General features: G+C 38.7%; 2 protein-coding genes and 1 pseudogene across 4 annotated transcripts in view; all 3 read right to left on the reverse strand.

Moving 5' to 3' along the window:
- Positions 1–3,615, reverse strand: part of LOC145498070 (uncharacterized) — a 12,213-nt gene extending 8,598 nt beyond the window's left edge. Inside the window, exon 1 of the mRNA XM_081477951.1 lies at positions 3,559–3,615. The gene's annotated coding sequence lies outside the window, so the exon portion shown is untranslated. The remainder of the gene's footprint in view (positions 1–3,558) is intronic.
- A 3,095-nt stretch (positions 3,616–6,710) lies between these two features.
- Positions 6,711–27,984, reverse strand: part of LOC145498069 (uncharacterized) — a 215,076-nt gene continuing 193,802 nt past the window's right edge. Inside the window, exons 2-3 of one of the 2 annotated variants that reach the window (XM_081477950.1) lie at positions 17,275–17,969; positions 6,711–11,483 (exon numbers count right to left, since the gene is read on the reverse strand). In XM_081477950.1, the coding sequence (XP_081334076.1) occupies positions 10,260–11,348 (1,089 nt within the window). In that variant the 5' untranslated portion in view covers positions 11,349–11,483; positions 17,275–17,969 and the 3' untranslated portion in view covers positions 6,711–10,259. Of the gene's footprint in view, positions 11,484–17,274; positions 18,396–27,984 lie in introns of those variants that run through there. The other variant, XM_081477949.1, reaches the window with a different exon arrangement.
- Positions 19,413–27,984, reverse strand: part of LOC145498479 (uncharacterized) — a 31,190-nt pseudogene continuing 22,618 nt past the window's right edge. The window contains exons 3-4 of the transcript XR_014050865.1: positions 21,262–21,325; positions 19,413–20,656 (exon numbers count right to left, since the gene is read on the reverse strand). The product of XR_014050865.1 is annotated as an uncharacterized LOC145498479 (transcript). The remainder of the gene's footprint in view (positions 20,657–21,261; positions 21,326–27,984) is intronic.

Genomic DNA, 27,984 nt, shown 5'->3' on the forward strand with positions numbered 1-27,984 from the left:
CCAGTGTCACCCTATCACAACTGCATCATGCTTTTATGTGGCTGATGACAGCAATAAGATTCTACTTATTATGTTTGTATTTATAATTTCGCCAGTAGAGTATTAAACTTTTGCAGAGAAAATTTTTGCAAGAATATCTATTTGCGAGAACATTTTTTTATGCATCATGGAAATAAACCACAAAAATCGGAAGAGTTGTAAAAATTAGAACCCGCAAAAATTCAGTGCCATACGGTAGAAGTTTGTCCTGAAAGCCTCAGAGCCATGTTTGAATATTGATATATATCGAACGTGGCTTATTGTGCTCAAGGTCAGGTGATTTTTCTCAGAATGTTTGGAAAATGACTTGATTGGTTGTTTGATTGGCAGCTGAAAGCTGGACTTATATTTAGTACATTAATTATTGATGTTATTGGAGTTAGGCAAATTGTTTCCTTACGTTCGTTCAGCTCTTTTCACTGCATTTTAACTGCAAGAATCTAATCTCTATTAAGATTACTTTCCTCCAATGGGTGCAATTATTTCACAATGTGAAATTTTAACTGTTCTTTAAGTTTACGTTTAACCCATAAATGTCTCTATTATATTACTTATAATGGGTGAAAAAAGTAGTTAGGACACTTCAATATTTAACCTCTCATGCTATAATTTTTTATTTGCATCTAGCATCAATTCTCTTATTCCCACAGCCTCCCAGTTCAATGTTGTGTGGGTTTTGTGATCTGTACAGTCTTGGAAATAGAAAAATCAACACAATTTGGAGAGTGGGGGCGGGGGAAAGAAGAAGGGGCAGGCAATGCTTCCAAGATGCTCAAAAATAGAGTTTTACTGCAAGTGTCTCAGCACTGCAACCTTATATCATGGAGTCCAGAAACCAATGGGTGCAATTTGTTGATATTGACAACATCGACAGAAATAATTCACTTCAGCAATATCCACTAAAGAAATAAATATTGTTGTCATTGTTTTTTCTTTTCTTCCAACCTCAACCACAAACTGTAATTGTAAAAAAAATAAAAAATAATAATAATAAAAAAACATGACTGGTTTTAAACAACATCTAGCTATACACCTGACCCGGGTTATTCAAAAAGTGGATAACGCTATCCACCAGATAAATCACTATCCACCAGATAAATCACTATCCATCAGATAAATCACTATCCACCAGATAGCATGGTTTGTTTTCTTAATACTTATCACTGGATAGCGATTTATCTGGTGGATAGCATTATCCAACCTCCACACAACCCGGGCCTGACCCCCTTTGTTCAAAAGGATGGATCCACTGTCACAGGGTAAATCACTATCTAGTCAGAGTTAGTGATTTTTAGAGAAGATACAATTGAACCTGGCACTTGGCAGAAGGGCGGTTCTTGTCTAGATCAAACTACTCCGAGAAGACTGATAAGAAGCACAAAAGAAACAAGCTATTCTCACAGCACTGACATCAAAGAGATGTTTGCGTGCAATGTTTTTCCTGCATTCTTTAGGCATCTTTAAACAACACATGATCCGATCCATTCACAAATGAGGAGGACACGGAAGTAAGTGTGCAACCGTTTCTTGAAATTATCTTAATATGAAGGTGGATAAGAATATCTGGTGGTGATTTGTAACACTATCAGTGTGATAAATAGTGTTGCTCTGGAATTAATCTTGCATGTTTAGAAAAACAAACTTTTCTTAGAAGAGCCAAGTTAACCCTTGCATACCTAAAGTGAGAGGCGCGACTGTCAAGTTACAGCCTGCTGCCACTGATGGAAACTCGGTTTTCTATGACATTGCTAACTTGTTCAGTATCTACTAGACATGTAGGCCAAAGTATACCTCCCACAAATTGTAGATCACTTAAACAAAATGCCAATTACCAGAAAGCTTACGTCAGTCGTTCTCAGGGTGATCAGAATCAAATTGTGATGCATGTTAGTTAAGATTTCCATAACCATAGCCTTCACTGAAAATAATGGTGCACAAATTTCAACAAGCGGGGAACCCATGTTTCAAAAGAGGTGAAGTTTGAGGTCCTTTTCTATTGGCCTTTTTTAACAGGCAAAATCTACACAATATAATTTGAAAATTTGAAGCTCTTGTTTTCTTTTGTTTGTGAATTATGGATTTCCCGAAGCTGGTTTCTATGTTTTTGGGTTGTCACGTTAAAAGATTCTTCACATGCAAAAATTGCTTTTAGGTCAATGCTGTGACTTTTCTGCTACTCATCAGTCTCTTTTGTACAATGTGAGCTTGGCAAGAACCACGCTCTTGTCCGGGCCAGGTTGATCAGAGGTCATCAAAGGATGGCTAACTGTTTCCACCTGAAACTATCCTCACTGGATAATGACTAATCCAATGGAATGCATTATCCACCTTTTGCACAACCAGGCCACATGTATAGCTGAGGGGTTGTTCAAAACTAGTTATGTTTTTACAATAATACACAACATGCAGTTTGTGGTTAATGTAAAGCACAGAAAACGAAGAACAACAATAACATTACTTTTTTTCCTTTATCTATTTCGTGAGCACTGCTGAAGTGAATTTTTTCTGTTGTTAGTCTCAATTCATGAATTCCAGGTTCCAGGTTTTGGTTTGCAGTTTCTGGACTCCAGATTCTGGATTTCCGATTCCATGCTTTAGTCTCAGCACTTTTGTCGTTCATTGTAGATCAAACAACCATGACCAGGTATAAGCAAAAAATTAGTCTGTTCTGTCACAAAAAAAAAGTGAGAGATAACTGTAAACAGGCTACCCGAAGCATTATTCAGGCTAGTCTGAGTGATATTCAGGCAAACCAGAGTGATATTCAGGCTAACTGGGGTGCAGTCTTTCACTGCGATTGGCCTGAATAGCCCTGTTTATGATTAACACTCGATAATGCAAATAACAAGATATAATAATAGATTAAAAAGTGCGCAGTCTGCAGTCTGCAGTCTGCAGTCCATAGTCTTCATTGACTTACACTGACCAACACCATAATCTCAAAGTAAGTTATTCATAGCAAGCACACTACTGAGTCACAACTGATACTAAATGTTGAACAACAACAACAACAACAACAACAACAGAATTATCACTCAACATTAGTGCTACAATTTGAGCAGTTATTTAGATAGTTTATGTGACACTACATCAACCCCACACATATCGTTGTCGTTGTCAGAATATACAACAATAAAATTACCAGAGAAAAGTGGTCAGTTACTTTACTTCCCACTATACTGTAAACGCTGGTAATTTGTTCAGAATACAACGTGACAAACCAGTAGAAGGAATTAAAAACATTTCAAAACATTTAGTCAATGTATTTAATAGTCAATACCAAGGACGCTCCATCATCTGATCTACTTCTGTGTTTTTCAAAACGTCTAGTTTTAATCCCTAAACTCGTGGAAAAAGCGATTTCAACAGAATGCGCCAAAATGTCCACCCCGTAAGTTCACGAACTACTGTCTACCGTATTCTGCATTGCAAAACACAGACACAATTTTGTTTTCATTCTCCTTCATAAATCTATAGCTTAGCTAGACATTAAAAAAGCATTCTTATAGACTCTCTTACCTTGAAAACCAGCTACAACGACTTCAACAGCAATCCAACAGTGGCCGCCATATTAAAATAGACTGATTACACTCGAGTCCATGCTCTCTACGACCTAGATAATATTCTACCCAGGGTGTCCAGGGCTGGGAGGAGAGTGGGGAACGGAAGAGGGGAGGGGGAGGGGGGATTGGTTACTTACTTACTTACTTACTATGGCCAGAATTGAGTCACAGGTAAACTCGTGAGACAAAAAAAGAAGTTGTTACTTACTTTATGCCGTGTTTTCGCGAGAGAGGTTGACTACGGTTACTGCTTATCGAGGTTTCGTAACTAAACCGCAGTTATTTGAAGGGCTGTTTACACGAAACTAATTAACTAAAGAAGGCCGCGTACAACGGACGGTTTGAGGTTTTCTCGGAAAGCAAGTGCTGCAAATTATAAAATTTGACTTAACTCCGATGCCGAACGCAGGTCGTTGTCAATTTGCTTGCTGTGATGTCGAGCCAAACACTCCTCAAATGTAAAGTTTTGTAGATGAATAGTGAAATGGAAATTTTGATATCTCGCTGAGCCTCTTCCCGCCAAAAAACCTGAAACGGCATCTGCCATGGAGCCTGGGCTACGTAAATGTTCACCGGCACTTCTTCTTATTCGGAGCCGCTTTCAATTCCAAAATTTGCTTTTCTTCTCCATAGACCTCAATTAAGAGTTTTTTCCTCTCTATTTGTGGTACATCTTCTAGTTGCGCCTGCCTGTACACTACTACTAAGCTACTGAGCTTCTAACAGAAAGGAAACGCTTACGGCACTTGATGATGAACGTGAAACAGCAGTCTGGGCGGATTTCTTTGCCTAAACATGAGTTTATTTAGCTTTTTTGCCCGTTGACTTGAAACCTACTTACATTATTAGGAGGAATCTTTGTCTATTTTTCTCTTCTTTACGCGCTGCATGCGTGACTCTTGCTGCCAAGATATCGCGACGTCTGCTTTTCCTCGGTTACCGTCGGTTACTGAGCTAAACCATGCCTGATGAGGCGTTCAACTGTAGGCAAACTTAGGTTGGCTTACTTTTGATTTTACCGCCATTTACCGAGGTTTGCTGCTATGTTTACACGATTAAAAATTTCACTTCAGTAAAGTTAAAACAAAACTAAGGTAAACATCTCTCGTGAAAACACGGGCTAAAATTACTTGATAGCCAGAAGTCAGCCAGAAGTAAACTTGTGGCTCAACAAAGCGCCGTGTGAGCCACTGAACTTGCAAAATAATTTATGAAAGGGTGTTATGAAGGCATTATTCGTTAAGGAACTATTTGGACATTAAGCGCTGGCTCAGCATGCAAGACATTGAGAGTTCGAGTCTGATTGGTGATTACTGTTTATTTTTCCTAGGGGAGTCGAGGCTATTTTGCGAGTCTCCGAGCCTGAGCCTCGAGCCGCGAGCCGCGAATCTCTTTTTGCGAGCCTCGAAAGATTCCAACAAAAAACAACAACAACAACAGAAAACGAGCATAATGCCCTAATATGGTATTTATTACACGCGGGGTGTTTCCACTGATGCCATACCGACCGGTCAGAGACCAGGTGGAACCCGAGGAAAATGGAACGACGGTCAAACCGAGCTGAACTAAGAGTAATGGCTGTCACGATGTTTTATTCCTTTTTCCGAATTCTCTACGTAAGTGAAGAGAAGTACGGCAATGAACCGGTTTGTCAAAAATGGAACGTCAAATTCGGTCGGACCGGTCCTACAGAAATATTTAGGTCGGAAGGAACCGAAACGGACCTTTCCATTTGACTTTCGACCGAAATTTCCGGAGTCTTTGGCATAATGGAAAGCACCCGCGCGCTGTCTTCATGTGTTGGTGCACTGTAGCATGGCAAGCGAAGTGGTGGAGAGTTCCTTTTTAAAAATTTAATTCTACCAATTACACAGATATTTTAGGACGGTCATTTTTCCCATCTTGCTTTTGAATTACCAGATTTTGGTAGCTGCAAACGAGGTAAACTTTTGCCAGTCTTTAATTAGGTCTAAATTAATCCTGCCATTTTGCGGCTCCAAGGCGCGTGAAGTTATGATCGCTAAATGCGAACTTGTTCTTTGAGGAACCTCACCAGTTGACTAAATTTACATAATAGGTCCACTTAAACAATATTTGGCAGAGATAATTTCACTTCAAATATCTAATTGCAATATTTTTGGGCTTACAGACACTGTGGCTTTGTTCGCTAACGAAGCCTGATTTTTTTCAGATTTAGGGCGGTTCCGAGCATGTTCTCTCCAAACCGAAGGCGGTGACCCCTATTTTTTTACATTTCTGACATAACTAACTCATCATCTTACAGTGGTAAAAAAAATCAATGTTGGAAAATTTTAGCGCGAACGTCCTCAAGAACCTGGTTCCCGAAAAAAAGAAAACAATGGACAACTGTCAGGCAAAAAAACAAATATATGAATCTTTCATGGCGGTGCTTGATTACTGCGCCTTTCAATAACATGTGGACTCTAAAATTCAACGCTCAACCGACAAATGCGTTTTTCGGCGGCTCCTCCCAACTTCCGACTACTGCCGAGCACTGTTTCGTTGTCTGAACTGTGCTCAACGATTTGACTACCGCGCGCTCGGCAGTAGTCAGTAGCTGGGAGGAGCCGCCGAACACTTGATTGACGGTAGCGAAAAGCGCATTTGTCGGTTGAGCTTTGAATCTTAGAGTCCGCATGTTATTGAAAGGCGCAGTAATGCTCTAGAGTGTAATATTGATTACCTAAAATTCGCCTCACTTAAACGTTTTCCTGTTTAATATTTGGACAGTAGTAGTTAATTTTACATAATCAACATTTTGATACGAAAATTTACGAGGGAAACTCAAAATTTCATCCGTAGATGAAAATATAAACTTACCTGCAGAATCCGTTGGATGAAACATGATGAAATTAAATTTAATACTGACGGGGAAATTACTTCGCGGAATTTCACACATGAAAGAACATCGAAAACTTTTGTTTCTTCCGCCAAGTGTAGCATTTACTGGGTAAAACGTTAACGTTAAATTAAAAACTCAAATAATAATAATAATAAGGATAATGATAATGATAATGATAATAAAAACAATAATAATAATAATAATGATGATGATGATAATGATAATGATAATGATAGTGATAGTGATAGTGATAATGATAATGACAATAAAAAAAAAAAAAAAAAAAAATGAAAAAGAAAAAGCCGCAGTGGCTCGCAAAAATAGGCTCGCACATTAGTCCACACGTATTTTTCCTTTTCTTCTTCATTGTCTTTTCTTTTTCTGTCAAGAAGCCATTTACCGAAAGGTAGCGTTTGTCTTTCCGTTTCCTGTGTTAAAAAAAACCGACTGGAGCCTTTAATCATTCCGTTATAACGATTGCTTTCGAACTCACAATATCACGTAGGTTTGAGAAGGAAAAACCACGAAGACTTTCCCTGAATCAAATCGCTAAGGAAGAGCCATAAGTATTTTCCTTACAATGAAAAAAAAAATCGTTATACCTTCTACCTCTCGAAAATAGCTAACTTGACACGCTGCAAGCGACTGTAAAACGGCCTTAGACGGCTGATGTTCGAAACCTGGGGAACACTCCTATATGAAAAGGTCGAGGAAGCTCGTCGTCTCGGGTACAAATCAACGATTCTGGTCTCACTTAGGGCGTTGATGACGAAACGTCACCATTTTTAGCTGACAAAGTATCCTTTAGGATGTACTCGAGGAAATAATAATAACGAGTAACGCTCTCATTTAATTTCTATTTTCAGGCTTGATTTCTGCCGATCTCTCGAGTACGTGAGTTGGGTCTACAAGTGCGCGCGGGATCCGTTCTTGAACAGTGACTAGTCATCGAACCTCTTCCGTTTTAAGTGATATCTTTTAGGGCCTGTTACAAGGAGGGAGGGTTACCCTAGCAAGCGGGTTAACCCTAGCTGGAGGGCAAAAGATAGCCCGGGTTTACAAGCAAAATGTCACAGGTGGGGTAACCCTACAACCTGGGACAACTTATTGGGCGGTTACACTCAAAGGGTCTGAAAAAAGGGAAAAAGTTAACCCGCCTGCCTGGGTAACCCTAGCACGCAGATAGGGTAACCCGCCTACCCGGGTAAGCCTAGCTGCCTTGTAAACACGACGAAGAAAAAAAGAGATGTGTGAGTGCTAGAGTAATCCTCCCTCCTTGTAAACAGGCGCTTAGGGGTCTAATGAAGTTCAAGCAACGTCCACATTAGTCTCCCTTAAGAGTTAAATTCATATTTTCCGACAAGCATCCCTTGCCTTTTTATATGGGAGTGGCCCCCCCCCCCCGGGTTTCCAAATATCTAACGGGAAGTGAAGGAGTGAAGGAGTGAAGGAGTGAAGGAGTGAAGGAGTGAAGGAGTGAAGGAGTGAAGGAGTGAAGGAGTGAAGGAGTGAAGGAGTGAAGGAGTGAAGGAGTGAAGGAGAGAAGGAGTTAAGGAGAGATGGAGTAAAATCGTTCCACCACTACAACTTGGAAAGTAATATTTTCCAAGTTCAAAAAAAGAAATTTTTTTCCAAGAAACACAACGATTGATTTGCTCGCAAAACATGTGTCGAGCCCTCTCTACAAGGGCCACCTCTCCACAACGGCAACAGCCAAATAACGTCTCGACAACCGCCAGTTAATCGACGACTGACAAAGGGTGTATAGAAAACCCATATTTTTATTATAGTCACCAAACTTGATCAGTGCCGCGAGCTGTTGGTCCCCGTTTATGTTAAGTTTCTCTTTTATTGATACATTTTGATTCATATATACTAAAATCATAAGCAACAAATGTTGTACCCCTGAACAACAGGTGTCATATTACACTCCTACCTCCTCATGACGGTCACCTCTCTACAACGGCCACTTTCCTCTGTTCTCAAGGAGGCCGTTGTGGAGAGGTTCGACTGTACTCACATCCTTATTCTGTTTTGCACCTGTCGTGTTAACAATAAAACCACTTAAAATTAATAGCTCATGTGTATACTAAGAAAATACAGGTGAGACATTCAATGGTATAGTGACTACCACATTATATCTAGCTTTGTGCATTAAAGCTTATTATAACTTGAAAGCATTACGTAAAGGTACAATACAGGTTTGCTGTAGGTAAAGAGAAGTTCCAAGTTTCAACACTGTTAGCTCAATTTGGCACTCCAAAAAAAAAAAAAAAAAGAAAAAAAGCGAACACCTCTTCTCAGCGACCAGTTTTGCAAAATATCAAAAGTTTCCAAGTCAAATCTCTATATTTCGATCCTCTTGCAAGTGACCACCTCTCGTAAGCGACCGCGACCACTCTTAGAGCTAAAAGCTTGAAATTTTCTTTTGCTTTTAAGGTGGCCGAACATAGTTTTCGCGCGCGCTTTCGCTGATGCAATTCAGCGCGCGCACGAGGATTGCAAAAAACAAACATGCCGTCAATAGAGCGATCATTTTATTTACTTAACACCCGCAGTATCTGTGCTATTTTTCTCTATAATTGAACGCAACGTATTGATGGCTTTAGTCTTTTATTACAAAGATATGTTAGAAAAGGTAACGATGTAAACAACCCAGCAATTTTGAACTTTTTCTTTCTTACCGAAAGAACCCAGGTAAATGCAACGCATGCGTAGTAAGTCAAAAAATTGCGATTGAATGAAAATTGCACTCTCGGAAATACGCCTATTTCTCGAGAACCACTCATTAGAATTTCACGAAATTTGGCACGAAAATACTTCAGGAAATAAGTAACTGGAGTATTGAAAATAATTGAACTTTAACAAAGGAAATTCCAGATATTCCAGTGAACCTTCAACAAGGGATAATTAAAAATCTCTCCGTTAAATTACTAGCAAAATGGTGTTAACTTGTGAGAATCGTTACAAACTTGTTGCATGCAAATTATAAAGAAAATCTAATGACCAGATTTTCTGCAAATAAACAAAACCGATTTTAAAAGGCTGTTTATATTTATTCATGTTGCCATGGCAACGGCACATACGTCAGCTTAACCATCAAAAAACCAAAAGTTTGTGTTGTTAACTAGCTTGTGGCCATTTTTGACGACCGAGAGATCAAGGGTTTTAGAGAAAAGGTGAATGAAACACAGGTATCAAAAACTGTGTTCAGCCACCTTAATCTCCCGTGAGAGACCACTTGACAGATAATAGAGCGGAAATTGGATTAAATGGTGTTGTAATATTATTCCATTTCTGGTAGTACAAGAGACGGAAATTCCTCAACGGGAAGTAGCAGATGTTTTCTCGAAATTGACTTTTCACATGAACAAACATTTAAAAGATGGGGTAAATCTCTGCAGTTACCATATGCTAATGAAGCAAAATTTTGACCAAATTTGGTTTAAGCTCTTGTAAACGACCACCTCCCGTAGGCGACCACCCTGGCTTGACATTTTGGGTGGTCGCTTACGGGAGGATTGACTGTAATTGACTTTCCTCGAACGCTAACGTTAACAACACAAATTGTGTCCTAATGAATCTACAACGAGGAGAATAAATCAAGCCAAAATAAAAAATTGGCTAAAGAATGATACGGTTTACACACGCGTCGTTTTTATCTCATATGATCATCGTAATGTTGATGAGCCATGTCTCGCTACTAAGTTCCTCCTGACAAATCCAACAGGTGAGGCTTTCAACTTGGCATACCGGGATTTTTGACACCGTGATTTGTTGATAGCCCCTGAAGATTAATTCTTAGATTTAGATACTGATCCTACTGTTTTCGTTTTCACTGAAGAATTGTGTATTGCATGTATTTCTTCATGTCGCTTGCAAGTAGATGACTTTGTAAAGCACTTATTACAGTGCTTGCATCTATACGGCTTCTCTCCTGTATGAATTCGTTCGTGTTCCTTACAATTTGAAAGGGAGCTAAAACACTTTTTACAATGCTTGCATGTATACGGCTTCTCTCCTGTGTGAGTTCGTTCATGTTGCTTGCAATGTGGTGATTGGTTAAAGCTCTTGTTACAATGCTTGCATGTATACAGCTTCTCTCCTGTGTGAGTTCGTTCATGTTGCTTGCAATTTGATGATTGGTTAAAGCTCTTGTTACAATGCTTGCATGTATACAGCTTCTCTCCTGTGTGAGTTCGCTCATGTTGCTTGCAATTTGATGATTGGTTAAAGCTCTTGTTACAATGCTTGCATGTATACAGCTTCTCTCCTGTGTGAGTTCGTTCATGTTGCTTGCAATTTGATGATTGGTTAAAGCTCTTGTTACAATACTTGCATGTATACAGCTTCTCTCCTGTGTGAGTTCGTTCATGTTGCCTGCAATTTGATGATTGGTTAAAGCTCTTGCTACAATGCTTGCATGTATATGGCTTCGCTCCTGTATGAGTTAGTTCATGCTTCGTGCAATGTGATGATTGGCTAAAGCCCTTGTTACAATGCTTGCATTTATATGGTTTCACTCCTGTGTGAGTTCGTTCGTGTAGCCTGCAATTTGATGATTGCTTAAAGCACATGTCACAATGCTTGCATGAATACGGCTTCACTCCTGTGTGAGTTCGTTCATGTTTTTTGCAATCTGATGATTGGCTAAAGCACTTTTTACAATACTTGCATTTATATGGCTTCACTCCTGTAGAAGGTCGTTCATCTCGCTCGCAAGTTGATGAGTAGCTAAAGCGCTTATCACAATGTATGCATGTATACGGCTTCTCTCCTGTTTGAGTTCCTTCATGCTCCTTGTAAGCTGACAACTGGTCAATCAACTGGCCACAATGCTTGCATTCGTGTGCCTTCCCTCGTGTGTTCTTTGCCATATTCATCAAAGTTGATTGGCTTCAATTTTATGCCGATTTACGTCCAACTTCTTCTTTCACTAACCTGGACAGTGGAATTGATTTCCTTTTAAGGTATCTTGTCAACTGTGCTGTCAAGATAGATGTTTCTACCGTATCCTCCTAACGAAATGACAAAGAAAATATCATATTAGGCGTAATATCAAAAGAAGACTGACCTACACGAAAAAATTTTTTTAAAGAACTCTGACTAGCGACACATTTGTTGAAAGTCTGAAATCTTGTTGAACTCAAAGAAATTCGAATGCTAATCGCTTGTTCTTTTTTGCGCCAACTCGCGAATAAACGGATTCAGCTAACGCGCTTACATCCTTGTCGCTACCCAATGCAGACCACGTGATGATTCCGTGGAATTTGCCACACGTAACCGATTGCCTGGGACTTTGCACAAACAGAACAATTGTAATCTCCCAAATGAATCATCACATGATCTGAATTGGGTGGTAACAAAGATACAGTGAAACCTCTATTGAGGACGGTGCCTACTAAATACAGAGGTTTTTGCGCCAGGTTATGACCACGCGGAAAAAGTAGATCTTTGCAAGGGCTATTGGGGTACACAAAGAAAAATGGGAATAGCCACGCATTTTTTCGAGATAATTAGCCTTGAATCTCAGCAAAAATGCTGACATCAGCATTTTTCTGAAAAAGTAGGAAAGCATATTTCTTCACAGATTTCCTTACAAGCTGCCTCTACATACAGAAAAGCAAACACATTTATAAAGATCTTAAAACTGCATGGTAAATGGTAACATAAAAACCATTTTTGGTATGTTTTCAATAACAAAATCGTTGCAACAGCGCTTTTGGCGTCTCCGACAGCCTTCCTCTGGTTCAGCTAAAATACAGTCTAAATTCCTTTTGCTCACAACCAGAAACTAATCACGTGTTGAATAGGCTCACCACTTCCATTTCATAACATAAAATGTATGGGCAACCACGCGTTTTATAAAGTTATTCATCTTTTTTGAAAACTTTTACGGTGCCCGTTACATTTTTTCCTGTCACCTCCCCAGTAAGTAAAACATTTGCGTATCTCGCACTTGTTTTGCGCGCGCACTACGCCATCTGCAGGTACATGTTTACAGTTGGATTTCAGTATAATTTTCGACAGATAACAGCTAGTTTTTCAGCTGGAAGACGTTAACAGTTAGTGGTTAGCGATATGCTGCTATTCTGGTATTCCTGGTTTAAGCACAGGTACATTAAACTTGATGTGGTCACAGTAGGAAAATTTTGCTTCATTTTAGTCGTGTACTTGGTGGCGAAGTTGATTGCGTCAATGTCAACCCAGCGCGCGCGTAGCGCTTAAACAATGCCTTGCGTGATGCGCGGAACGTGTGCGCACTAACAAAAGTAGGCACCGTCGTTAAGCGGACCCCAATTAAGAGGACACCCTCTATTAAACGGACACTTACCCTGGCCGCGAAATTAACGTGTTATATTTAACAATTATTCGACAATATTCACTGAGCCTGAGGCGAATAATTGTTTTAGTATAATTTCAGAGCTGAACAACAAAAAATACGGACTAAAACATAAAAACAGGGACCCAATTCTTCGTTTGCATACACGTATGCAGCCGTATAGTGTTAATAAGAAGCCTACATGCAAGCTTACATCGATTGTGAATCAGTTTACTTATAGAGTTCGGCAGTAAAACAAACAAGCAAAACACTACGAAAAATAAATTCATCCGGTACCTTTGTTTTATCGCTGCTGACTTCATCCACAGTTGTCATAATCGTCTCAAAATGAGTAACTTTAGTTTGGAGAAAAGCAGATTTCGGTCAATCGATCTGACCTGCTGGCAATCAACATAGCCACTGCGTCTACGATTCTTAACTGCCTTGAACACGAGTTCTTGAAAGGATTTTTGGTCCAAGGATGACAGCAGTCATTTTGAAAATTCTCCACCCTTTCAAATATCCTGGGCTTAGTGATGTCTTTCGAATAGATCAAGTGGAAAATTCATTCACCAACTATCCGCCATGTTTACTTGCCGGGATGGCAAAGGCGGCGAGCTTAGTAGCCGGCCGGCGTCGACAAAACCAGGATCGGACCGGATCAAGGATCGGATCACGGATCGGATCACAGAAAAAAAAAGTTTTAAAGAAAAAAAAATCCCCCCCAAAAAATCAAATCATTTATAAGATAATAATAAATAAAAAATAAAAGTGGAAAACTAAAATATGTTAAATGAAAATAAGAATCCCTAATTTGACGCAATGACACGTTAATTACAGAGAATGACAAGAGGTCATTTAAAAAGCCGAATTTACGACGAATTTAAATTGTAATGAACAGGCAGATGTAGTTATATTTGAACGTTAGTTGGCTCGAAGCTTGGGTGAACCTCCCAGTTTTTTAAAATTGTTGTTAGTATCGGTGGCTAATTCTCGGCTACATTTTCGTGTCAGATGTGAGCGTTACAGTTGGCGTTATAGTTAAGGTTTTATTCTATTTGACGTAAAAATGACTCTAAAAGTCGTGACGTGACTCCTAAAATGTTGTTTATTCTTGGGTTGCGTTATCGTTCACACTATTGATGTTATTCCTATAATTGTTTGTAAAACAGCTATATTTCCTTGAAATACAAATGGTTTCGTTTTATTCCAGTACGAAATATCGTATTCCAAACTCATATCTTGTAAAAGTATAGACTTGTCTCAAAAACGGAAATTGTTTGAAATCATCAGGTGTTTAATTTTTTAGTGTTTTTAGTTTTTGTTTCTATTCATACGTTCGTCCTACTATTACCATGCTGACTCGTTTTATGACAGTTTACCTTTGATGCAAGTGAGTATACGAAATATCATATAGTTGAACTGCGGAGAAAGATATGAAGACATGATTGGGAGGGACGCCAAGCTAACGACTGGCGAACGTTTAACGAAAAGAGAATTAAACAGGCCAAAACAGGCCTATTTATACAAAACCTGTGTGAAACAGAACACCCAGGAGACTACGAGCGCGCGGGGATTTTTATCCTTGAATTCCGGAGAGATTTGGGGCGTTTGTACGAGCTGGCCCCAGTGAGAATAGTCACTCTAGTACAATTTGCTCGACAAAATTTTGAATTTTTTCCCTTGATCCGATCCGTGATCCGGTCCGTGATCCGATCTGTGATCCGATCCGTGATCCGATCCGTGATCCGGTCCGATCCAGATTTTGTCGACGCCGGTACCAGGGCTCGAAAATGTTATATAAAACGCCTAGCGCGGTTTATGTAACGTCATAAAAAGGATCGCTCGACCAATCAGATTGCTGGAAACTCTTTGTTCAGCTCTGAAATAGACACTGGTTGAGATCATCGTGATATGTGTTTGGCTAAAACAGTTTCCTCTCAGTCTCACGGTTCCTTTCTTTATCCAGGCCAATCGTTTTTCAGTTTTCTCTTAAATTGCGCAAAAGTGTTATTTAAAACATCCAGAAATCATTCTTGCTAATTTATGTGGCTGTGATTCAGTTGATTGAATCATTTTAATTAGATGATAAGTGTTAGGTGTAGATGCATACTTCTTTTATATATTTTTTGGCCATGTGACTATTTTCTTACTGCATTTTTACCTTTTAGACCTTTTGTATTTTTACTTATAAATGTACTCTAATAACTCTCTGTATAAATATTATTATTATTATTATTATTACTATCATCATCATCATCATTATCATTACCATTACTATTTGAAAATGTATAAAAATCTCAACCATAGGGAAGTAGAAATACTCCTAACTGCCTCCAGCAAAGGAAATACAAGATTTGTGTTTACCTGCTTGGTCTACAGGCTTGAGGGCAAACTTGACATTTTACTTTTGTTTTAAATGGTCACACTAAATTATTTATTTATTAATTATTTAGTTATTATTATATCAACTTGTAGTGAATAAATTTATGTCTACTGTAACTTTAATTTGTCTCTACAGATTAGATTACTACTCAGTTTTTATAGTAGCCAGTGTATACTTATATACAAATGAGTGGACCCAACTCAGACCTTATGTGACATTTCGTGACTTTCCACTTAAAGTAACAATGAAAGAGACCTAACATGTTTCTGGTTTTCCTGCAGTTAGGTCCACTCATGTTTGCTTGCAGTTAGTTCCACCCTGGTTTGCTTGAGGTTTAAGTTCCACTAGGGTTTGCCTGCGGTTTGCTTGCTGTTAGCTTTCATGATGTGGTTTGGGTGACACTGTATTACAAACAATTTAAACTTGCAGTATGTGCAGTTAAAAAATTCAGCGTTTTCCAGCTGGTGTTTCATTATTACTCCACATTTGTGCAACAATTTGAGCTGTTATTTGAGTAGTTTATGCGACATGTTATCAACCATACATAGTTGTTGTTATCAGAAACATACGGCAATAAAATTATCAGAGAAAAGTGCTTACTGCTATACTACAAACCCAGCCATAGTCAACCAATAAAAATTGATACTGGAAATCAATCAGTTCAATCGATTTCAATCACCAATTGCTATCGATTGATACTGGCAAGTCATAACGACCGAATTTACAAAAAAAATTCTTTATCGATTGCTATTGATTGGCAAAAATCGATACGACTTGATAATTCCTGCCTTTGGGAATATTGATTGTTATCGATTGAAAAAATAACCATCCGGACTAATCAAAGATGGTGTTGTTATTGTGTAAAATAATACCTGGAAAACCTCAAGACAGGGGTTCATCTTCAGGATTTTTGACAATTTTTAAAAACTAAGAACCAAACTCTACCTACTGCTAGGTGGAGTAATCTCTTCTCCAGGCCCCAGTTGTTCAAAGTCTACATAACGCTATCCACCAGATAAATCGCTAGCGATTTACCTGGTTGATAGCATGATGTACCTTTTAAACAACAGGGGCCAGGTCTTCTGGGGTCTAAAGCAGGATCTTGACATGATGAAAACATGTAAAGCTTATAAAATGTTTTAGTTATTTGATATGCAGGCTACACTGTATGATAAAATGACTCAACAAGACCATTTCAGACAAATTTTGTCAAACATTTTATCAGAGTGTAACTTTTAAAACGACAAAACTAATTTTGGATAACAATCGATAATAATCTATACCAATCGATGAATCAATCACTATCAATTATTATTAAAAACTGGATCGTTGCCTTGGATAATGCCATTCGAGAGTTTTCACTGGCTGAGCCATCATGGCTTATGAGCCCTTATACCATGCTCTACAAATATGGTAAGCGTAGGCATGATTTTTTGGGACATTTGCATTTTTATCTTAGTCTAGTTTTCTAAATTAAATAAATTTCTGGGCGTTTTCAATTAAACAATTATTCCATTTGCGCTTGTTGGATATGAGATTATTGTAGCCCACTCAGCACTACGTGCCTATTGGCTATCTACATGTACTCGTGGAATGATTGTTAACTATTGGCAATCCATAATTAATAATCGAACTCACCAATTTTTTTCTTCATCGATTGCCACTGGCAATCGATATCAATCTTCGATTGACCTCGATTGTTATCGATTCATATCGATTATCGGTATATCGATTGACCACGCCTGGTGTAAACACTGATAGGCTTCGATTATTGTTGACAGTACAACATGACAAATCAGTAGGAGTCATTAAAAATATTTCGAAAGATTTTATCAATGTATTTAAAGGCCAATACCAAGAACGATCGATGATCGTACTTCTGTGTTTTTCAAAACGTCTAGTAGCTTCTACATTTCGTGGAAAAAGTGATTACAGATCGTCGAATGCGTCAGAATGCTGCAGAATGTCCACCTCACATAAGCTCACGAACTACTGTCTACCCTATTCTTCACTGCAAAACGCAGACACTATTTATTTCATTTTTTTTCACAATCGATAGTTTAGCTAGACGAGAGAAAAGCATTCTTGTAGACTCTCTTACCTTGAAAACCAGCGACAACGACTTCCGCAAATCACACAGGCGTCGCCATATTTACAGTCATTACACCAGCTTGCACTCGGGCCCAGACTCTTCACGACCCAGAAAAGTTTTCATACTATCCACCTAGGAGGTTAGGTTGCGTGGCGGGGATGGGTGGGGGAGGGGGAAGAGTTGCATTGCCGACCAGATGTCAGCCAGAAGTAATCGCGTGGCCAAAAAATAAGCAAAGTTTTTGTCGAAGAAACACAATCGACTGTTTTACTTGGGAAACATGTTTCGAGCCTGGGGAAACTGGAAACATTTGTTTCAGAGGCACTTGGGAGGTGACGGTAAGTTTAGATGAAGTCCGTTCCTATATTCCCTCCACTTGTCATCTTCTACCCCCCTCTCTCCATTCACCACCCGTCTCCCATCTCATTTCCCCACTGTTCCACAACCCTGCCGCAATCCTTAACTCACCAGCCACTTCGTTTCTAAACCTTTATCCCCTATGATTCATACACACCTCAATCCCAACGCCTCGCACCCAATCCTAACCTCCAAACCCTAACTTTACATCGATCAACCCCTACAACTCACCAACTACCCCTCACCCCTGACCTCTCTCCTCCACCACCTGCCCCTCATCTCAAGAATAGACCTGCTGCTCTGATCTGACATACTGATCGACGCAATTTCGATTCATGTCCATGACTCTATCATATTTTTTTACATCTGATTAGATTAGGAGTAGTAAGGGTATGAAGTGATAGACGAGTGGTGGATTGAGCGTTGTGGGATAAGTGGGAAAGTGCCTGTGCCTGCCAAACATTCCCCCAAAAAATTCCCCTAAAATAGTAGCTAAAAAAGCTGGTGAGGCAATCTCGGATAGTGCGAATCGTCACCCCTGCCGCTCATCCCGGGTTTATATTCAACGCGAACCCTCAGGGGTACACTCAAGCGCTTCTGTCGCCAGTGATTGTTGCGTTTTCAATTTTTTTTTCGGTGTAGCGTTGACAAAAAACATTTGAAGTGGTTTTCGGAGTGAAAACGCCGTCTGCAAATTTCCTTGGAGTAGTGTGGACGGGCCTTAAACTAAGCAGTGCGAATGTTTTATGTGTATATTTTCACTCAAGGTCCAAAAATAAGTTACAATTACCTATAGGCCAATTTCGCTATATTAAAATTCTAACTTGGTCCCGAGGCTTAGGGGAATAAAACAAAAAAACTCGCATCGAAGATGACAGATGGGCTCAATTAATTTCCTTTGTTTTTATTTTCCAAAAGCCTCGAAGCCAGGTTAGGATTTTCATATATTAAATAGTTTAAATAGCCGTGCTCTTAGGAATATTCTATATTTTAATTCTGAATTTATCTTAGAGAATATAGTAATTGTAAATGGTAATGTTATTGTAAATAGTCGTGCGTTGTTGTCATGAGCCATGGCTCAGGAGATTGGGCAACCACTTCCCATGTTTACGACTTAAAATAGAGTTACCTTACCTTACCTTAGCTTACCTTATATATCGTAATTGGCCTATTTAAAACACAGTTTTGAATGTTACTGTGGTGTTTTACGTTGGTTTTCGTTCATTTTAAATATAAAACAGGTTTAAGTAACAAACCGGAAAATTTTACTTTTCACGTCTTCTTTTCTCGAAAAAACACGGACGATCTCCTTGGTATTTTTCCGCTTGAGATAACTGGAAGAAAGTTAAGTAACTGATGAAGAAATGGAAACGCAAATTTCAAATAGTCACGTTCTTACCTGTTTTGCACCTGTGGTGCTAACAATAAAAGCACTGAAAATTAAAGGCTCCTGCCATGTGTATACCAAGAAAATACAAGTGAGAAATGAGCTATTCAGTGGCATAGTAATTACTACATTGGATCTAGCTTTGTACATTAAGCTTCTTTTAACTGAAAGCATTACATACAGGTATAATACAAGAGACCCAAAACACCTAACTGTGCCCCAAACACTTTATTATTATTATTGTTGTTGTTGTTTTGTTGTTATTGTTATTGTTATTGTTATTGTTATTGTTATTGTTATTGTTATTGTTATTGTTATTGTTATTGTTGTTGTTGTTATTGTTATTGTTATTGTTATTGTTATTGTTATTGTTATGATACAGGTTTGCCACAGGTAAAGAGAAGTTCTAAGTTTCTATCGCCGAAATTTTAACTAACTTTAACTAACTTTAACTAACTTCAACAAAACAAATTGCGTCCAAGTGAATCTACAACCAGGAGGAAAAAAAGCCAAAATATACAATAGGTTATAGAATGACAAGGTTTACATACACGTCATTTTAATCGCATATGATCATCGTAATGCTTGATGAGACATGTCTCACTGCTAAATTCCTCCTGACAAATCCAACAGGTGAGGCTTTCAACTTGGCTTAAATTATTTTCAGTCAAAGAAGCCAACAAACTAGACTCTTTGCTACCTCGAGTTGTTGACGGCTCCTGGTGTTTTCTTAGTTTTAGGTGCTGATCTTGCTGCTTGTGTTTTAACGAACTGTCTGCTGCGTGTTTTTCTTCATGTCGCTTGCAATTTGATGACTGGCTAAAGAACTTTTTACAATGCTTGCATGAAAACGGCTTAACTCCTGTGTGGGTTCGTTCATGCTGCTTGCAAGCCGATGTCTGGGTAAAGCCCTTTTTACAAGTTGGTATGTATACGGTTTCTGTCCTGTGTAAGTTCGTTCATGTTGCTTGCAATGTGATGAGACGGTAAAGGACTTTTTACAATGTTTGCATGAATACGGTTTCACTCCTGTGTAAGTTCGTTCATGTTGCTTGCAATCTCCTAAATGGCTAAAGCCCTTCTTACAATGCTTGCATGAATACGGCTTCACTCCTGTGTGAGTTCGTTCATGTTGATTCCAATTTCCCAAATGGCTAAAGCACTTCTTACAATGCTTGCATGTATACGGCTTCACTCCAGTGTGAGATCGTTCATGTTCCTTGCAAAGTGATGAGTAGGTAATGCACTTTTTACAATGCTTGCATGAATACGGCTTCACTCCAGTGTGAATTCGTTCATTTCGCTTGCAATTTGATAACACGCTAAAGCACTTCTTACAATGCTGGCATGTTTACGGTTTCTGTCCTGTGTGAGTTCGTTCATGTTTCTTGCAATCTGATGACTGGCTAAAGCACTTCTTACAATGCTTGCATGTATACGGTTTCTCTCCTGTGTGAGTTCGTTCATGTTGTTTGCAATTTCCTAATTGGCTAAAGCACCTTTTACAATGCTTGCATGAATACGGCTTCTCTCCTGTGTGAGTTCGTTCATGTTGCTTGTAAACTGACCACAATGCTTGCATTCGTGTGCCTTCCCTCGGATCTTTGTTGCCATATTTATTAGAGTAGGTTTTGATTGCCGTAAATTCTATGCCGCCCTTCGTCCAGCTTCTTTCTTAGCTACTCCAGACAGTCGACTTGATTCCCTTTCAAAACACTCTGTCAGCTTTTCTATCACGACTGATGTCTCTACCGTATATTCCTGACGAAATGATCAAACTGGTGAGAAAATCTCAGATAGTGCAGAGTTCAATGTCTAGCTGAGGCATAGTAGTCACAAGTCATCATCCCTACCCGGCTAACTCCCACTTCGTATTTACCTTAGTACCTAGGGCTTTTCCCCTTACAGAATATGAACGGACAGACACCTTGATAAGACATCATCAACAATAACTTACAATTACTGTTTGCAAAGACAGCTTTCAAATTTTGTTCTGGTATTTGCTTTGATTTTGGTTTATTTGAAATTTACTAATACGCTGAAGTAGAAAATGTGACAATTTTACTTTTTAGGTTAACCTTTGTATTTTGATACTTTTGTTTTCCTCGCAAAGGTATGTAACATGAAACCCTTATTTTCTCAAAAGAACCCATGGAAGATGTGCTTTTTTTAACTGCTGGAGATAAATGGAAAAAAGTCAAATATCTTATGAGGGAATGAAAGAGGAACGATTACGCAAATTTTCTCTTTACCGATAAACAAGAGGTAATTTGATTATCAAATACACTACGAACCACGTTCTTGTTCAGTTGCCACCTTTGTGAAAATAATAAAACCACTTAAAATTTATACTTAATGATATTGATTAAAGCAACTGAGAAGCGTTAGGATTTCAACAAGTAATATTGAAGGCCAGCGCTACTCAGTTAACCAAGATTATATCCTACATCGGTGAACGAGACCCTTCAAAGAGTGATTAAATTAATTTGCGCTTTCATTACGTGCCCCGCAGTCTACAGCAATATTTGAACACTTTCCTAGTTTGTTTTGTCACAAATTTACAGTTTGACCAGTCTTAATGCCACTAAATCAGGAAAGTTTGGCTGGATATGAACTTTTTGGTGTCTTTCACGGAGACAGTAAAAAGAGAACTAAAGAAGCCGCTAAGGAGAAGCAAAACGTGTCCATCCTTAATTTGAACCCTGGCAAACACACATGTGTAGTTTGATAACAGCAGATGATATTTGTTGAACCGAGCTGGGGGTAATTCTGAAAGATACGCTGTCACAGTAGCGTTCTTTACACTAAAAAGGGAGAGGTGACGTTACCGAAAAAATCACTGCTGTCCTCGGTCATATCACATGAACTATGGCTCTAATGTTGCCAACCATGCGTGGCAAAACAATCACTCCATTGATTTCGACAATGCTTGTGTCATTGACAAAGGCAATTACCGCGTTCGAAAAACACTAGAATCTTGGCACACAGCAAAAACCGTCGACGCGGATAACAACTCAAAACCGTTGCCTAGGTAATACTCTATGTTATTGTAATCAGGCCTCATTTACATTTTTATCTTCTTGCTTTTTTCACGCTTGTTTTTATTCTCAATTTTTCGCACCCCATTCGTATATATTTTCGCTTGCGCGCTACATTCTTCATTCGTTAAAGGCTATAGACTGATAGCCGAAAGCTAATGTTTTTAATATATTTTTAACCAGAGAACGTTCTTATTCCAATGTAAAAAACCACGTGGCACTGGGGATGAAAACAGAGTGTATCAAGCTAACGACGCTAGAGCGCATGCGTCGTACATGTTGGATTCTACCATAGTTCATTTGTTCAATGTGATCTCGAATGAAATCTAATATATAGTCGGCCCGCTAACTGATCCGCGCATGCATTTAGAAAAAATAGTTTTGTTCCAAAGAAAATAGAACCACAAGGAAAGCGAGAGGTTTTCTTAAACAAATATACAGCTTTGTGATGTTTTCTACAAAGGTAGGTATTACACGTTTTTATGTAGTACACACTGCCACCTACCCCTCCCCAAACACTTAATTGCCTCAAGACTAATTAATTAATTCATATTAATTAATTAAACAAACGTAAAAAATTACACCTTAATGCCTTGCGTTCCTAGGCATTTTCTGATTGTAAGCCTTAATGGTCTTTAGTATCATTCTTAGTGTGCCTAAATCAATCAATCAATCAATCAACTTAATTTACAGAGGGTGACTCATGACAGTATAAACTGATAAACTAGTGGCCCTCTGTGCTAAAAATCTACGAGTAATTATAAAATAACTAAGTATAGTACAAAGTATGAACAATACAAAGTTACAATATGTAAAAAGTTATAAAAGTAAAAAGTCGGGGCATGTGTAATTTCAAGGTAAAACGTATTTTGTTGCTTATTATTATTATTATTATTATTATTATTACAATAAACACTCCTCTTTTGCCTTCAAAATTATTATTATTATTATTATCGTCCTCACGTAATGTTTGCTTAGAGTCCTTAGGGCCGAGACCAAACCATGGTCCTGGGGCACTAGGGGATAGCCAGTTTTTAGTTTGATAGCACCCTCCTCAAAATGTGTGCTGTACCTAGCAAGGTTATCTTTTGTAGTTCACTGATGCTTAATTGGCCGGGAATTCTTCCAAGATAAGTTCCTAGTCCCTTTTTGATAGCTCCAAGTGCTCCAATGATAACTGGTATCGTTTCCGTTCTCAAGCCCCACATTCGGCTTGTTTCGATTTCCAAGTCCTTATATTTGGATAGTTTTTCACTGACTTTCACGGATGTGAAATTACTATTATTACTATTATTATTATTATTATTATTATTATTATTATTATTATTTGCCAAATTTAAAAACAAGACTGGGCCTCTTCTAATGATAATCTTTTTCAATCTAATTTTAGCTCGGTGGTCAAACTACGAAGCTATTTTAGGAAACACACCTGATTGGCAATTTAAATGACGTAATAACATTGAAGGTTTAATTTAGTAGTTAATCGAATATGCAAACCCTTGCTCCTGCATGGATTTTCAGAGCGCCATTCGTAACAAAAGAAGACGCAAAATTCTAACTTCCCAGTGCTTTGAAAGAGCGCTCCAAAGCGATCTGTTTCGCTTTAATCCATTAGTATTTTTCGAGAAACGACTTTAGAGCGACCCACGCCGTACCAGCGGCTAAAAACCTCATGACCACCCCCTCTCTACTACGGCTCACGCCCCCCCCTCCCGCCCCCCCGCTCCGGCCAAGACTTTTTGACCAGTCCCTGAACATATGGAAGATAATTTTTCTGCCCAGCGCTTTAAACATGCTTTCCAAAGAGACCTCTCTCGATCCAAATGATGCGGCAGTTCCGGAGAAGCAGCTTTTATCGCCGTGGACCTACAAACCCTGGAAAATATTACACAGAACTTTGAAAATAAATATTCAAAAATTTGCACCGGGATTTTTCGGAGTGAACGTTCTAACAAACGAGAAACAAATATTTTAGCTGTCCTGCGCTTTGAAATGTCTTTAGAAAGAGATGCTTTACGCTTCAATCAGTTGAGTACCTTCTTTCGAGTAGGTTTGAAATACGAGTCTTGGCGATCAAAACGCTTTGTGTTTTAAAAATCTTTTACGCACAAGAATGACACGACTTCTATTTTAACTTTGGAGAAGCACCTATACGATAATTTTTCTGCCCAACGCTTTAAAAATGATTTCCAATCCTAAAAGTGCAGTAGTTTAAAACTAACTCATCTTTTTCTCTTAACCCGCTTGATTTTCAATTTCGGATTTAGGTAGACGCGACCCGTTGGGCATTGGCTGCACGATCATGCGACCGCGACTAAAAAAAAAAACACTTTGACAGCGTGACGCGAAGCTTAAAATAAATTGAAAAAGATTATTATGGGGCAGGGGGGTGTGTTCTCCCAGGATCATAATCTCTTGTCGAAAGCTAGTCTTACGTTCTTTTGGGCGCTAAACTCGTAAATTACAGCTTCTTCAGGGCAGTTTTAGGTCTCGTAGAGTGACTTGTGTTCGAATAATGCTCTTGTAAATACCCCTTCCAACAAGTCTAGAGTAAGTCTAGACTAAGAAATAGATGAATCAAGCATCTCCATAAATGACTGATAATTACATTTATAACAACACCGATTCAAAGATACTGTGCTTAAAAGTTGAGAACCAAAGGCCTGAAATCAAAAGAAAACGTTTTTGAAAGGTAAACGGAATGGTTGTCTAATGGTGAGTGAGCTGGACTATGGATCAAGCAGTCTGGGTTCCAGCCCGGGCTGAGATCAGTGTTATGTGTTTGGGCAAAACAGTTTCCTGTCAGTCTTTCAGTGCCTTTCTTTATCCAAGTGTAAAATTGGGAACGAGAAAATACCAAGGCTAGGTCACCCAATTTTTCGGCATATCACTGATCAACTGGTCATAGTACGACAATAACAGCTCAAGACTGTAGAACTCAAAACATATGATAATGAATTTATTTTCGTAAATGGCTCATAAAAGGCTAAGTCTGTATGTGATCCAAGTGGTCCATCAGGCCGATGCTTATTCCGGTTTCTGTAGCATGAAACGACTAGGAGTATTTCTACTCCCCCCTAGATGGGATGCTAGTCCATTGCAAGGCTATCCCAGCATAAAGGTCACCGGTACCCATTTATACACCTGGGTGGAGAGAGGCACTGTGAGAGTGAAGCGTCTTGCTCAAGAACACAACTCAATGTCCCCCGGCCAGAGCTCGAACCCAGACCGCTCGATCGGGAGACGAGCGTACTAACCACGAGGCCACCGCGCCTCCCAAATGGTTCATGGTCGTATCAAATCGATCAATACATAGACATAGATCTTTCTAATATGATGCCTAATCCAGACAAATATGATGAGACTGACCCAGACTTCATGCTTACCTCTCCATGATCTGATTATTTTACAACTTCTAAGATGAATTATATTTTAAATAATGCTGGGTCTAAAGCTATCTCATTATGCTACAGAAGAAGTCTGCCGAAGAACATGTCTCTAGTAGATGATATGTTGTACTCTCAAGACAAAAAGTCAGATACTCTTGCACTCAAAGAAACAAAACGAAATCCAAACTCTACAACCAATATAGACCTCCCCAACTATAATGAGGGTCGTACAGGGATATTCTCGTGATGCCTGATTAGCTGATTTTATTTTCCGTGAAACGTGAATTTAGGAAATTATGCTTCGTGACTCGTGACCTCAAGGTTTTGCGTGACCCGTGACGAACCTGAATTATTAACCGATATTCGTGATTTTACCACTTTATTCTACGTGATTTTCAGACGCAAGTCCTCCGAATGGTTAGAGTCGATTTTCGAGAGTGACTTAGGTATGCGATTTGCAATATGGAGCCTTGACTTAGCAATTCGCGACTTTACTTTCTTAAAACACTGCTTCTAGTGTAAGGACACTCACTCACTCACTCACTCATGCCCTTTACGCCTAAGTGGCATGTAGGGCAGCAATATGTTCCCTCCACATCTGTCGGTCCCTTGCCATAAGTAAGAACAGGTCACTAAAAAAAGTATCTTATTTGCTTATTTTCGTGATTCGGGAAAACGCAAGTTTTATCTCCGTGATCCTCTATTTTTTTTCCGTTCGTGAAACGTGCCAGAGACCTCCCCCTCCCCCCCCCCCCTCCTGTACGACCCATTATAATTTTCATCACACTGGCTCATCCTGCTGCTATTTACAAGAACATTGACATTCACCTAGTTGAAACCTGCTGCGCTCAAATTCATCCATGTAATGGGAAAACATATTCTTATTGGTTGTATCTATTGCCACTTAACTTGAATTTAAAGTGCAACTCGAGGAAATTATCAATAGGAAGCGACAAAATATGAAATATGAATCCTTGGTGATATGCATAACGATGTTCTGAGATGCACCAGTCACCAACAGACTGAAGATTACTTAGACTTGTTTTATTTAGTTTTCTTCCTGTGATTACCAAACCCACCAGAATTACTACTCATACTGCAACACTCATTGACCACGTATATACTAACACGTCTGCGCAAAATATTTCTAGTATTGGTCTGGTTGACATCCCAGATCACCTGCAAGCATATTCTGCTTCTTAGACGCAGTTGTCCGTCTCGCAAACGGTCAATGCCATTTTCGCGACACTTAGAAATATTTTTTAATTATTAACGAATTTTTGTCTACTAAATTAAAGAAAAAAGAAAATTTGTAAGTAACCACCCAGTATTGAACCCAGAACCTTTGTTTCCTGATTTTCCTCTTATACAACTACTCTACCAAATTTTTGTCCTGTTTTTTTTTTTTTTTTTTTTTTTTTTCATATATTCTGTAACTTAATTGCAATATTTTTTCCGCTTGGCCCAGCCACTTAGCTCGATTAGCCTTAGCTATTTCTAAGTGGCTGTGCTCTGTTTTTCATTGTTATTTTTTCACATTGCATGTATTTATTTTTATTGTACAATTTTTCTGGGCACGAAATAAAGATTGTTGTTGTTGTTGTTGTTGTTGTTGTTGTTGTTGTTGTACCAGGTTGACCCGCCAAATCTCCGCAAAAACTTAATTATAAAACGTGACTTTCTTAACTTTTAATAACAGAGTTGCCCCAACCGTTAAAAAAAAGCTAATCGCAAGCAAACCAGTGTGAATGTGAAAAACTAAGCATTTTGTGAATGCGTTTCACTCCATCAACAAATTATAACCAGTTTCTACCTTGTCCAAGCCTAAACTAAAGCAAATATAGCATCGTCCATTCTGAAAGGCTTGGTTACCAATGATGGCATCGATCACTAAAAATGGCATCGACTGTTTAGGAGACGGAAATCAGCTTCGAAGGCGTGTCAGTAAATAATCCTAAAAATAAAACTCAACAAGAGAAAATGAACTCAGTTAAGGATTATAATCTCTTCAACCAAGAATTATATATTAAGCAAGATATTAGTGCGATCGACTGGAATGCTATTATAAATGGGAACACTGATATCAATGATCTGACAAACTATATAATTGGAGCAATAAAACCTGTAGTTGACAAACATGTGCCAATAAAAAACAGCATCTAGAAATAAACAAAAGCAGCTATGAAAGCCATGAATATCAAATGCAATACTCAAATCAATGCAGGCTAAACAAATAATGTATAAAACACACTTCCTCTCAGCAGACACAGATAAAATTTCTGAATATAAAGCTCAATCAGATAAAAGCAGCCAGTGAAAAATCCTACTTCAGTAAAGATTTTGACTTGTGCAAAAATATCCTCAAGCCACCTGGAAATTAATTGGCACTTTAATAAAACATTAGCCAACAGGCTGTATTACCCCGTCAAGAATAGTAAGAAATAGAGCTGATATCCGTGAGCAGTTCAACCAGTATTTTGCTAATGTTGATCAACAACTGGCAATGGCACCATACCAAAAACAATGCAACCCCCATGCAATATATAAG

This window comes from Orbicella franksi, chromosome 9 (assembly GCF_964199315.1).
Source record: "Orbicella franksi chromosome 9, jaOrbFran1.1, whole genome shotgun sequence".
Taxonomy (NCBI): domain Eukaryota; kingdom Metazoa; phylum Cnidaria; class Anthozoa; order Scleractinia; family Merulinidae; genus Orbicella; species Orbicella franksi.